We start from the raw sequence: 15321 nt of genomic DNA on the forward strand, positions 1-15321 counted from the left end.
TGATGAATAAAACTGTATTGAATTTTGAATTTTCTGAATGAATTCCGGGAACTTTTTGATCAAGGTAGTATGTATAAGAATTTTATGTATATGTGAGAATTTTTATTCTTCTAGATAAATAATTTTATATTTTATAAATAATTTTATATAATATATCATTATATAATACTTTGACTTACAATATGAAAGAAAGCCTTCCTTCCATTCGGATTACAACGCACTAGCATGAACGATAAGAAGTCGTGTGTGTATTCAATTTCATAATCTCGGATTTAAATACACAATGATCTAAACGTAACTCTTTATGAGTAAAAACAGAAGATATAATACGAAAATTTATTCAGTTTGATATTATTGGATATATTGATTTTGGAATGGTAATAATTATGTAATTTGTAAATCTACCAGAGAATCATTGAAATATCAAGAATGCACTGTAATAATCTTTGTTTATGTAACAAAAGTTTTTACAAATGAATACCAATCGCTAAACTCCGTTTGTAAATTCGCTAATCGGTTCTATATGTTTATAATTTTGCAGTCATCACAAATAACAATATTTTTCCCTTAACATTAATCTCTTAGGCTCAGCAACTAGTGCCAACATTCACAACTGATAGTTAACTCTTAATCGAGGTTTAATTTGTTCTTCATCTCTTTTTAATGTTAGAATTGGAAAAAGATGGGAAATAAATTGAATCTCGGTTAAATGTTAACCGTGAGTTGTGAAACTGAATCTTAGTCGGCGAATTATGCAACATACCTTTGGCTTCCGTAGTACAGTGAGCTAGTCCAGTGCATATCAACAACAAGATCGCGCAAATGTAACCTTTCATCTTTTTCTTGTTTAAAGGAAATTACCAGAAAGAAGAGTCGATAATAAATTTTCAAAATCACGATTTTTATATATCATTTTTTCTTCTTTCATGTTGTTTTTGAGGAAAACATGTTATCTTTTGTACACAATCAAACGTAAAATCAAATGTGCTGTAACACACGTAGAGTAAGACGATAAAAAGAGCAAGGAATCAATCAACATCAACTTATCGATACCAGTTACACAGACGGTCTTACTTTTTCATATAAATTAATTATATATTCGTGATTTTTTGCAAAATTTTATTGTTAAATTTAGCATCCAATCTTTTTTGTATATCTTTTATGCTATTTATGTATGTATATGCAAAATGTATGTGCATTTTGATAAGTGATCTTCATTAATCTTTATTAATTTTCATTTAGTTTTCTCTAATCTTGATTAAAATATACATTTGGCTCGTCTTAACACAGAATAATCTAAGAATTAAGTCGAAAGTATTGTAACAATTCTTTTCTCAACGAAAACGAAACGAAATGATAGGATTTTCTTTATTGATGATTCAAACATTAGTCGTTCAACTTGCCGATAATCGAGTAATGATGCTTAAATACTATAGCTAGTTTAAGGTGACTATTCTTCAATATCGTCGAATGTATTGCAGTTGTTGGCTCTATCATCATTTGATTCTTGATTTAATCATCAAGAAATGACGGCTAATAAAGAATTGAGTGAAGATATAAAGTGATTTAAAAGAAAAAAAAGTAGTTGATAAATGCTTACAAGTTTTTTTGCAGATGAATTTTATTGAGAACTATTTGCGCGAGCAACTTTTTGATCTTTAACGATTGCAAGGCAAGTAGAAAATGCAGGCACATGTCATGTGTCGATTAATTCGTATCTAAACACCATTTATTCGTTGTCTTTGAAAGCTTATGTAGCATTGATTCTGAGAAATGAATGATATCCAACAAGAATCACAAAGCAATGGAAGTCTATTTGAAGAAATACATGCGAATATGGCGTTTATTTGCGTGCCGGATTGGAAGCACTATACATCTTCATTCATCTTTGGAGAAATGTACGGGAATATGAAAACCGCTCAAGAGATTTTTGTGCTTTCATGGGACAGAATTGTGAATTAAGAATAGAAAAAAATGGAGAATACGTATCTGAATAAATCGTTTTCGCGCAAGAGGCGACGTTATTCATTATCTGATTTTAAAGTAATAACAATAAGCAAATGAAGTAGCAAGTCACTTAATTGAAAAGAATGATATTTATTTATAACAATATTTCCAGACAAAGAATTACGCGAATCCTGTGATCTCTTTCGAGATCTGTATATAAGAATTACGCTAAAATGGGGATTAATTCATTTCATTTTGTCGACGACGACAAATTATTTTTGGGCAGCATTGTGGATAAGGGACGTCATCCAGTGACAATAGTTGCACAATTTTTTCATCTTTGTTACAAGTAAGTGTAGGGCATCTGGAATGAAACAAAGTAGAATTTGATAAGATTAGATTATAAATAAGAGGTTTGATAAAAAAAATCTCTTTTTACATTAAAATGACGACAGAATGTCGTAATTATGCAGGTCCCATTGCGAAATTTGAATGTTAATTGTTTAGAATATAGTCATAAGAAAAAGAAAGCAGAAATTAATAAATGTAAATTAATATGAGATTTTCTATAATGTTTTTCACTGGCAGAGCTAGTTCGTACTCAGTCACTTAAAGCCATTGTAGCCACAAATCGATGTAAAGACGTACGTTTAATAAAAATATAGAAACGAATTAAATCGCAAAATCCTTAATACATTTTATTGTGCTATTTGATAAAATATACATTGAATATAATATATATTTTATCAATTTAAATATCTCACTTTTACATTCAGATTAGATTAATATACAAGCTTTAATGTACACTGAGTGCGCACCAATTCTGCTAGTGAAAAACGCAATTAGATTTTTTTCTATTAAGTTTCTTGTTTTTATGTACTTCTCTAAAAGACAGAGTAAAAATTAAAACTAATTTTTCTAAATTTCTATACATATATATATAATAATTCTTTTCTTGTGTTCGTTTACAAATATATATATAGATTTATCAAATTTAGCTTCAATATCGTACAAAAAAATTGTTTCTTAAGCACATTTTTTTAAATTAATAATTTAAATAAGTAATCTAACTAAATAAATACATTTTTTTCGCATATATTTCCATTAAAGCGAGAGTCAGGTTAATCAATCATTAAAACATCGTTGTATAAAAGCAAATTTTCCCGAGATTATAAATAGAGAATTTAACTCTATATAGAAAACGAAAATTTATTAATTTTTTTTTTTGAGTAGAATTTTTCTGAGTTACGTAAAACTTAATATTCAATTGCAATTTCGCTTACATAAATGAAAATATTTTATAAAATTTATGTAAGAACTTATATATGAAATACTTCTAAATATATTTTATAAATTGTATGTGATATATAATTATAAAATTGTTTTGACTTACGTGTCGATGATCATTGTTGTAGTATGATCACAAGTTAACTTCATGCACGTATCAGTCGTCATGACTGTATTTGGCTTCATAGACAAATATTCATATATGCAGTAGTCTAAAACGCGTATTTTTGTGCATAAAATCCAAAAGTATTCGAAAATGCATTTTGCAAGCTCTCATTAATTTTTGTGATATTATTATTAATTATAGTACGGCTGTATTAATATTGGAATGATCAAAGTTATATAATTTGCTAATTTGTCAAAGAATCTGTCATAGAAATATATCACACAAGAATGCACATAATATGTTCAGTCTTTGTTCTGTAAGAGTCTGTACGAAAAAGTATTTCTATTGTTCGTAAATTCGATAATTTGTTCTTCACAGATTTGGTTTGCAGCTTTCAGATTTAATGATAATCCTTTAAATATTAATCTTAAATTATGCAATACATACCATTGTCAGAATAATCTAACCCATAGTGGAAGTTATCTCTTCCACCATGAACTAATCCCAAGCACAGCAGCAATAAGATGTAAAAGGAACTCTTCATCTCACTTTTTTGTTTAGAGAATTACCAGAAAAAAAGGCGATTATAAATAAAAAAGAATACCTGTTTATATATCATTTTTCTCTCCTTTATGATGTATTTGGGAGAACATCTTGTCTTCTGTTCTGCACAAGTAAGCAAAATGTGTAATATCACACGTAATGATAGAAGGAAGATAAAAAAAAACGGAGAATCACATCAACATCACGCTCATTAGTATCTTTTAAGCACAACTTTATTTTTGAAACTGAAGATCGTTTAAGAGGGAAATAGTTTTTGTTCTTTTGTGCAGAGCGGAAACTAGGAATAGTAAGGAATAAAAAATGTGGCTGGATAATTTTGGTTGCGCGATATCAGACGAATGTCTGATATCGCGCAACCAAATTCTAAAAAAATGTGATTATAAAATAATAACAATATATAAGTGAATAAACACAAAACATTTCGATGAATTCAGGTATGAATATCCTGTTACACGAACTTCACTATAGAGAAACTGGAGGTGGGAGATACTTTATGTAAGGCCCGAATCAGACTATGCATTAAAGATTGAGATTAAAGATTAAAGATTGAAATTTCATCAATGAGAGAACAAAGAAATTTTGATTCCTTTTGTTCTGATTGGTCAAATATCAATCTTTCATCAATCTTCAATTTCATTCTTCAATGCTAATTCCGGCCTTACATAAAGTATCTCCCATCCCCAGTTCATGAATACTACAATATTACAAATTGGATATGACTAGCAATCATTTATATTTTTTATCTCTCCTCAGGTATCCAGCTAATACTATGTTCATGCTTTGGGTCACAAGTGTATTGAAGGCATCTGGAATAAAATTGTATTATGAAAAAGATTTGCATTTAATCAGAATAATTACGACATTCTGATTAAATGCAATGCTAATATAAATAAAGAGGGCTGTCATCTTTACAACTTAGCGAAATTTCTGCTAATCACTATGTGATTATCAAAAGTATTCCAAAAGCTCCCAGTCACATTCAGAATAATTTTGAGCTTGTTAAAAAATTAAAAAACGTTAAAATTGATTCTGAATATGAGTTGATTTCATTGGGTGTAATATATCGCTTTTTACGAATATTCCTTTGGAATTGGCAATGAATGCATTGACGAATAGATGGAATTTGATTTCAACGAATTGTATTATCTAAAGATGAAGTTTTACAAGCAGAATACATGGTATTAAATTCGACATATTTTACTTTTGATGATCAATTTTGTAGACAAACATTTGGAACTCCAGGTTCTTCTTTCTATCCAACATAAATGCACAAAAGGACAAAAATAAAAAATGATTTACTGTGCCATACATTTATGTGTTTCACAAAAATTTAAGAACATTTTCAATGGTTTGACACACGGTATATCTTTTTATAGTATAAATAAACTTAGTAATTTTATTAAAGTTACATTAAGTACACATTAAGTACATAAAGATCCATACTGAATTTTAAAAAAGAAATATAGTCTACAGAATCAATTGTAGTGATTTTAGTGATGCATCATACGTGGACCAAACGGATTGAAAACCAGACTTTCAAAACATCGTAGTCATATACATAGAAAGACTACGACTCAATCAGCTATTACAGACCATAGAATGCATTGTGATCATGAATTTGATTGAGAAAATTCTGGATGTCGAAAAGCATTATAACAAACATTCACCGAAATGATACATATAAAAAACTAATTAAATGGACTTAATGTAAAAATGGACACGGCCCTTAAACAAGGGCTACATAAAAATCCTCAATAAATTGTAATATATGTGTTTCTTATTCTTTCTCATATTGACCGCATCAGTTACTGTTTCATATTGCTTTATTCTGTTAATGATTTTTGACTCATTATAATATACATCATTTTATATCCAAATTGACAGGATTAATCAAACATTCTTTATAATCACATAATTCGTCGATTGAAGTGAGTTAATTCGGATTATCTTTTGATTTTCAATAATAAGTTCAATAAAAATATTATAGAGGCTTCCGGTTACCAATAAATTATTGTTACATTGTGTGTAAGATAATTAATTTTAATATTTAACACTGTGCAATTACTTCTTGCGACTTCTATTGCTTTTTTATCACAGTTTCTAAATAAATAAACTAGAAAAATTGCTATTAATGCTAATACTACAATTATTTCACGATAAACTCGCCCAGCAGAAGCAATTTTATTATTTATTAGTATATTAAGCGCATTATGCATAACATTAAGTAAGTATGGAATTACAATGCGTTATTTGTCATTCAACATTTGATTATTGTTGGAGTTTAGATGATAAACTTTTAAGTAAAGACAAATTTACTTCGAATGCTTACTTCGAATGCTTTATCATTGGCACAAAGAAGATACAACAGAATAATGATTGGGAAATCACTAAAGATAAATAGCTATTATTCTATCATTTTGTAATGAGTGAATGGAATAAAATTAAATATTATTTTATAGAAGAAACTCGTCATTTTTTTATTGACATATAATGGGAAAAGAATATTGAAACAAATAAATAACATTATTTATCATATTACTTATCGTTCTGCTCGTAAGAATACTCAATACTTTTTCTTCTTCAGGAATTTTCCTAGCCCGCGGATGTCCTCGACAAGGGTCAAGTCTGAGGAGATCTATCGTGAGCGTATTACCAGTGACAGTCTGTTTACGGCACGAACGTATTATCCTGCCAATGCCAACTCGGCAAATGCCAACAGTGATAATCAGCAGCAACAACAACAGCAATCGAGACAGGAGCAGCAAGGTACCTCGTCGGCGTTATTACAGGACGACGTATTCGAAAACGACTTGTTCGAACCGCCACCATTACCCAGTAAACCGGAGCGAACAACCAAATCAAAGATCTCGTCACTCTTTGACGACTCTGATTCCGGTGATGAGTTCTTCTCCGTCGCTAGCTCTGGTTCTAGATCACAGAAGAGCACGGATTTCCACGTCACAGTATCGAGTGACCGGATGAAATCAGTCCCGAAAAGTGGCGGTCTATTTGATGACGACGTAGACATATTCGGCAAAGACGCCCCAGACGTCGATATATTTGGGGCAGCATCGAAATCGGGTTCAAGAGATGCAGCTTCAAATGGTCCGAACTCGGTAATACCCAAGAATAACAACGGTGAGTGGAACATACCTTATAATTTCTTTTTAATCTTTTGTATAAATTACATTTTTTTTTTAGTCCGACTTATTTCATTTATTTATTGCGATGTGTAAATATGAGAATTTTATTTGATTAGGAAATACTGTATTTTTATATAAAAAATAGATAAGAGATTGTTTCATTTTGATTCGGGAATATGAAGAATATTATCAACATTTGTTTGGTATAAAGAAGACTTTTATAGTTAATGCGAATATGACACTTCGTAAAACATGATAAAAGAAAATATTAGTAATTCAAAATCCAAATCGTTAGACAATTCACAAAATACGAGGATGGAACCAAAGAAGATCAGTCTGTTCGACGATGATGATGATGGCGACTTGTTCGACGCGAAGCCGACGAAATTAAAGAACGAACGTAAAACTGATCTCTTTGAGGATGAGGATGACCTGTTTCTATCCAACAAGACCTCTTCAATAGAAAAAGATGTAGCAGTTAAACCAAAAATCGACATCTCTAAGAACATCTCTAGTCTCGAAACTGAAAAGAAGAATAGAAATGATTCTCCAGATCATTTGGATGAACTATTTTCGAAAACAACGAGACCCCATAGTCTTCTGTTTGAGGATGACGATTATGACGATCTTTTTGGCAAGAAGAACACAGCGCCATGCGATAACAATCAAGTGAAATCTAAAGAAGAAGCCAGTAAAGACATTGCCGAGCAGACAGAGAAACTTCCTGAAGAAAATAAAAACCAAAGAGAGTCATCAAATTTAAATCGTGATGTCAAGGCAATCGTAGAGTCAAGCGTTGTGAGGAATGACGTGGATGAAGAAAAAAGTGAAGCTGAAATCAAGGAAATATCTTCCAACATTGAAGAAGATGGCATAGTAAAAAAAAATTCTCCACCAAAAACTCTGAGCATCCGGACGATCTCACCGCCGTCTGAGGAACATGGCAATCAACAAGTACCTCGACGTTTAGTATCCGGTAAGATAAAGAATCTAATGGGCAAGATGGGTGATTTGAAAATACTTTCACCAATGGATACACCGCCATTATGGAGAAGAAGCGAAGATAAGACGGATGAGGAAGAAGACGTCGTGGATCGGGACATCGCAGATCTGGGCGTCAGTGGTCACGTTTCACCTCCAAGTATATCAGGTAGTTAAACAAAATTTCTATTTGTAAAAAAATCTCAATCTTTTTAGTCTCTAATTTTTGTCGCAGAAGGAAGAAAGTATCTTATATATTACAAAAGTAAATTAATAAGTTAAAGTATATTGATAAGTTTATAAATCATTTACACATTTAATAATGTGTGATCATTTCCAAATTATTATACATATTGTGACAATTTAAAGAAATTGTCACAAAACGAATCTATTATAACGGGGTTCTTTTTTTTGTATGTATTTATGTATGTATACAAGTCTATTATAATTATATATTAAAAAATCTAACGTTTTATTTAGAATGTTTGTTAATTAATTTCAATCATTTTAAATTGAAGTGAAGAGAAATATAATTTAAATAAATTTGTTTTGTAGAAGGTAGCACACGGAAAGAATCCTCTTATTCAACAATTTCCACCATTAGCAACGCGGAAGCGGCCATAAATTTCGATGATCTGGCTCAAGTAGAAACATTATCTACTACTGCGTCCAAGGTACTTATCAAATTAACTATATTGATTTATTTAAGTTATATACATAATATACATAATATACATTTCATAATTCGATTTCTGAGAACAGAAAATATACATTAGCAAAAAAAATAAGTTCCTTACATATTTCTTTGAAATCGAGTTACAACTTTTTTCAAATTTTATCACAATATTCTTGAGATACTTTAAATAATTCGTAATAATTTTCTTTTTCTCTTAATTTGTTATATCTATTTTTTTGTTAGAGCCGAGTGAGGATTCAAGCTAAACGCCGTCCTCAAAGTCGACACGCTCGGAAATCTGCCCTAAGGCATAGCGGTATCGACTTCGACACGATTGACAATGCGGACAACGATAATTCTCAGGAGGAGAGTCATACTAGCACCTGTTCGTCCAGCAAAGATCCATCTGCCGCTTTGACAATCAGTGTCTCTGATCGCTTAATTGCCAATGACAATATTCATCGCACGGCGGTCGATCCTGCTTCTACGGACGACAGATCTGAGCTGGGTAGTATTAGCAAGGAGAGCTCGATGAGCGTAAACAAGAACACTCTTCTGTCTCCATCCACTGATGAAGAGGATTTGTTTGATGTACCACCAGATTTGCCGGAAGATCCACAGAAGGAGGACGCTTTATTTGGCAGGGCACCAATACTCTCACCGATTGACGGCGGGCAATCGGATAAAACGCCCGTCATTGTCAAACCTTTAATAGATACCGTGATCAGAAAGGTCGATGAAATTGATACTGACGTGAATGCAATGAACAACGAAAGTAATAAACAAAATTCTAGCGAATTTGCGCGATCGGATGTCGATACTAAATCAGATACGCAGAAGAGTACCAAAAATGATAAACATAAGAAAATCGATGATGGGCAAGGTAACGTAAGAAAAGCATCTAGCGAGGAGCCGAGCGATCCTCTACGCGACAGCACCCACGATCCACTGAAGGATCCTAGTCAGTTGTTCGCGTTTGTCACGAAGACGCCATCGCCTGAGAAAAGCAAAGGACTGTTATTTTCTGAGCCGGACGATAGTCTCTTCTCTAGCAGCTCAGCAAAAAATCCGAATGAGTCACAGAAGAAAATCTTAGATCTGTTTGCGGAAGACGATATGGGCGGCGATCTATTTTTCACAGCACCATTGAAGAAGACGATGAAAAAGCCATTGCGAGACACGAAGATCGGTCTCTTCGGTGATGATGACGACGCGCAAAACGACGATGACAGTCTCTTCGGCAATTCGTCCAGCAAAGCGAAGTTTGATAATCAACCATCAAATTCTATTTTAGCCGGGCGAAAAAAGAACAATATTTTCGACGATGACGACGACGATGATTCTAGCTTGTTCATCGAGTCATCCGGTCATTCGCAGAAATCGGACAGCGCGTCGTTCTCGGAGTCTAAGCAAGACTCTCAAATCGATTCTCAAACCAAGAGCTCGAATTTAAAAGATATCTTCGGCAACGCACCGCATGACGGTAATGATGACGATATCGATCTTTTTGCTACGAAGAAAATTGTTCCTAAGAAAGTTGTCGCGCCGTCCAAATCCCTATTCGCGTCGGACGATGATGACGACGGCCATATTTTCGGCAAGCAGCCATCTGCGTCGACGGAATCGAAGGCGAGGACGACGATGATCGCACCGAGTTCAAAATTGGCCATGAAGAAATCGATAACTAAAGATTTGAAGAAAACGGCCGAAAAAATCATCGAAGATCCACTAAGCCTCCTTCAAGACGACTAACTCAGTTTCCTTAAGATAAGATGAGATTTTTAGCTATACAACGCTTAGCTACAAAAGTTTATACGTGTTTAAAAAAGTGAGAGATGTTGAATGAAGTACAAAAATTAGAAGAGAAGCTTATCTTTTTGTTCTGCCATTTCTTCAAAGAATTGTTTGTATTACACTATTGTATGTATGTGTGAGCATGCGTGTATGGTTAAAATTAATTTATTAGGTATAGGAAAAAGTTTGTGGCGTTTTTTTAATGCCATCTAACGGGAAAAACGCCACGAACTTTTTCCCACACTTAATATTTAACATATTAAAATTATTCTATTTTCTTAACGCAACATAATATTCAATTTTTTTATCAGATATGAACGATCATAATTATGTAACTTATCCTAATTAAATTGGTAAGAATTATCGAGACAACTTTAGTTGCACAGCAGAGAATAATTTCTGCGATGTCTCCAATGCGATGGAGAAAGATTTGAAAAAGAGAGAATTCTATTCAATTAGTATTATTTATTATATTTTAAAAACAAATTGTAACAAAGTATAGCATTAAATTATTTGTTTTTAAACATCTTAATCTTTTTTATATTTTTTTTTTGCAAAGAATTAATATTTAGTGTTGTAAAGTTCGTGCGAGTATAGAATGCTTCAATGAACCGAATAAACTTTTGTGGCTTTAGGCGTGTATATGTATACATATATATATTTTTTTAATTTATATTTTGTTAGTTCACATTCGCTCGTTTACAGTATAAAGAGTGTTATGGAGAGGAGTGTTATGCTGGAGGATGAGTAACGTGCAATTCACGAATAACGGAATTTTTATTATTTCTGCCTACAATCTATATTTATTATATCATGAGTTAAATCTATGTATTATTTGTTAGTTTATGTGGGCCACATTAGAAAGAATATGGTTTCATTTGTTGATGAAGTTGCAGTCTGGAAGGATATATTCATCCTCTTTGTTTCCCGTTAGCATTTATTTCTAAGGCAACGAACATGTAATCGATTTACACTGATTGATTGAGAGTATCATTATAAAATCGCACTTCACCCGTGCAAAAATATATTTTCTGTACTATCGCCTTGTTCATCTTGCGCGTAATTCACCTCGCCTTCTTGTGATTTACGTCATATGTATATGTATATATATATATATTATTCTGAGTCACCCACGTTAGTACAATAAAATTTATTCGATGACTACATGCAATGATATAATCATAATTTTTTAAGCCTGGATACTCGAAAGCCCATCCAAATCTTCACTACCGACCCCAATCTTTCATTTATCTTATGAAAAGTTTCCGAAAATAAATGGAACGTAAATTTCAAACAAAGAATACTTTAGATTAATACATTTAAATTTATATTATCAAATTATATTCAATTTGAATTATTTTTAATCGTTTCTATAAATCGCTGTTGCTTCTACTCAATGTTTAATATTCAATATTGCTTTAAAACAATAAAGCTTAAATGCTTTAATTCAAGAAAATGTATTAAATTTGAGATTCATATTTAATTTATTATTTACTAAACATTAATATGAAAATGATTTACATTGAAACTAATAAAAAAAATGGATTGATCTACAATTTGGCACAACTAGAAAAAATAACAAAATATTTAAGTCAAAGGATTGGATTACTATTGCTTCTTTGTGTAAAGCAATAGTTTAATTTAAAAAAATCAATTACTGTATATTACGTGTGGAACAAAATTATATTAGTCACATGTTTTCGATAAATACATTTATATTAATCGTATTTCGCCGGGAATGACACATTCATATACATATGAACGTATAATAATACGTCTATTAATGTCATATGTATGTTCATACGTTGTTACTGAAAATTATTGCGTATCAGCAAAATAAATAACATTTTTAAAATAAAAGTTGTAAAACTCATATTTTTTGTTTATCTTTAAGGACATACGGAATAAAAATAGATTATGGAATATGTTACAGCGACTTATGAATACAAATAATTACACAATTATACGCATAAAACACATGGACGTTATTTAATCACGCAAAATCACATCGAGAAATTCAATTCTACATGATAAAGAAATAATTATTAAGTCACGACGGAGCTTAAGAATTTTTAAATATTTCAAATTTGATATGTATTTTTTTTTTATAAAAAAAGAAAAACGGTAGAAATTCATTTCAAGAAAATCCTTACAAATACGCTAACAGGGATTTTTTGATATTTTATTTTTTTGTACTTGTATAGAAGCGCCAGTGGCATTTTTTCGCCAGTATTTTATTTAAAGAATCTATCCATCTTTCTCGCTCATTAATGAATGAAAATAAATAATAAGTGAAAAAAATGAAATCGATTACAAATAAAGGAAAACAAAGAGATTGCGAAAGTTTATTGGGAAAGTTTAGATAAAACGAAAGTATCTGTCGAGAGGCAGAATTTTTCAAATAGATACTTTTCTATATCTTTATTCCTTCGTTAACCTTCTTCGATTTATCCAATCAATCTGACAATTTTTTAGATCTTTTAGGAGAAGAAAGAATCATACGTCTGTATTGTATAATTGGATCGCAGACCTGTCTTACATACTACAATAAGCTCTACGATTGCATTCATTAATGTCCGCATTATTCCCGGGGAAAGAAAGATTGTATTTAGTTGATTTACAAGGTCACTAAAACTCTTTCGTGAAATCACAAAATTTGTGCTAGCGATAGAGGATCTTAATTTAGAGGTTTTCAATTTTGTGACCGAGAATATCACTGGATTTTAAAAGAGATCCATCCATTACATTGATATATCATTAATAATTAATATTTTATATTAATTTATCATGTAAATTATCATGTAAATTATTAATAATCATTTATAAATTTTGCAGAATTTTTAAGAAATACATAAATCCATGAAAAGTATGATTCAATTAGAGAAGTTAAATCATTCTCCGGTAATCAATTATTACTGCGTTTTTCCATAAAAATTTTAAACATTAATAATAAAAAATTGATTAATTAATGACAATTTTATTTCAGTTAATATACAATATTTACGTATAAAAACTGTATAGAATGTATTACATAGTAGAAATGTCATTAAAATCCAGCGTCGATAATCCCGTTCAATTACCTTTATTGAGATATAAATTTTTGCTGTACATATCTTATGTAGAACATAATCTGACGCGATTCGCCGGTTCGCGTAAAGGAGCACGGCAGTATCTCACGCCATATTTTAGCGCCGAGATACTACCGTGTCTCCAGATTTCTGCGAAAATATATTCACAAAAGCGACACAACTATAAGTATGTATGTAATCTAGACTAGATCTCGCGAGTGTTTCATGAAAATCGAAATTGACTTTCATTTAATCACTGGTATATAAAATATTGCCTCTGAATATAATACGTGATGACACATCCGCGTGTCGGCCACTGTGCCGCGACACATGTGCAATTACATAGTATACAAAATATCTTTCTACCGAATATACATACGTATATAGATCACACAACGCATGGATCGTTAAAAGTTATCTGTGCCAAATTTACTGGTCCTCGATTTCCTGAAATAAGTTATTTATCAAGCGAGACACAGATAGTGTCTTGCAATTATACATAATTCCGTGCCTTCGGTTACGTGATCGACAACTAGCGAAGCCCAGCTGATTTTCACGTGGACGTATTATTTTCTAAACACGTGACTTATATAAGTTTAAATTTATCTAATTACAATAGTCGTCGTGCGCATTACCGTTTTATCTCGTGCCGCGCTTTTGAGCTTCATTTATCCAGAATTTGTTTAAGCGGAATAAATTTAGATATTAAACTTAAACTGTTTATGGAAAAATTTATTAGAATTTAAAATTTACCAAGTTCGTCAACAGAATACATTAACATTTGATATTAAGATGTATTGTTTTATTCTCAAGATTTATGCGAAATTATTTTTTATTTCTAGAAATTTTTGGACGGAACTTTTAATAAATAAATGGATATAAAATTCCGATAAATGGAGCGTTATTGGGCGCGGAAAAAATATAGCGCTTTATCGCACGAATCTCTCTAAAAAATACGAATTACCAGAAGAAACTGGCAAAAATATAGACGAAACACGTATATTACACGATAAATCTAAATACAGATGTAGATGTAATCTGTAAGTATAAGTTCTTACATACTAGTCTTATATCGCTCTATGTATATTTTTTTCCAAAATATCTTTCGGAGATATAAAAACGCTGAATATACAAATCGCGATACGCAGTGTATCGCAATTGTGATGCTACGCGTGAATGTGTAGCTGCTGGTATTATCTCACTCTCTGCTTAACAAAGTTACGAGTGACAGCTTTTATAATTGTACGTATTTCGAATGAAATGCACATTTTCTCGTAATTTATAAAAAATTTTTAATCATACCCTGATGGTTCGAAGCAACAAAGGAAATATATCGTTGACGGAAATTTTGCCGAGGAATTATTTTTAATCGCTGATTGTATATAAAGTTGATACTAACGAAAAGTAAATTTATATAATTATTCGATTATTTTCTAATAGATTCATAATGAATATTTCTTTTTTTTAAATGGAATTAACCGTATTAATGTCTAGTTGACATGATAATTTAATATAATTGAGAATTACACAAAATTACAATTATAAAATGATGTAAGGAAAGATCTCGCTACATATCGATATATATTTTTTTAAGCTCTCGATCAAATAATCTTCTTCCACATGAAAAAATAATTTAATAATAGATAATACGTACAGAAGACAACTAATTAAATCTGGTACTAGTATTGCGCAATTTAATTTTGCAAATACGCGCGAAATTGTTCTTTTATATATAAATATATTATATAAATTTAT

General features: G+C 31.2%; 1 protein-coding gene across 2 annotated transcripts in view; it reads left to right on the forward strand.

The window, feature by feature from the left end:
* LOC108688475 (WASH complex subunit FAM21) overlaps nt 1–10685 on the forward strand; it is a 36952-nt gene extending 26267 nt beyond the window's left edge. For both annotated transcript variants that reach the window (XM_018194747.1, XM_018194746.1), the window contains exons 10-13: nt 6489–7042; nt 7343–8197; nt 8584–8702; nt 8948–10685. In XM_018194747.1, coding sequence (XP_018050236.1) covers nt 6489–7042; nt 7343–8197; nt 8584–8702; nt 8948–10456 — 3037 coding nt within the window. In that variant the 3' untranslated portion in view covers nt 10457–10685. The remainder of the gene's footprint in view (nt 1–6488; nt 7043–7342; nt 8198–8583; nt 8703–8947) is intronic.
* Nucleotides 10686–15321: the final 4636 nt, after the last annotated feature.

This window comes from Atta colombica, unplaced genomic scaffold (genome assembly GCF_001594045.1).
Source record: "Atta colombica isolate Treedump-2 unplaced genomic scaffold, Acol1.0 scaffold233, whole genome shotgun sequence".
Classification (NCBI taxonomy): Eukaryota; Metazoa; Arthropoda; class Insecta; order Hymenoptera; family Formicidae; genus Atta; species Atta colombica.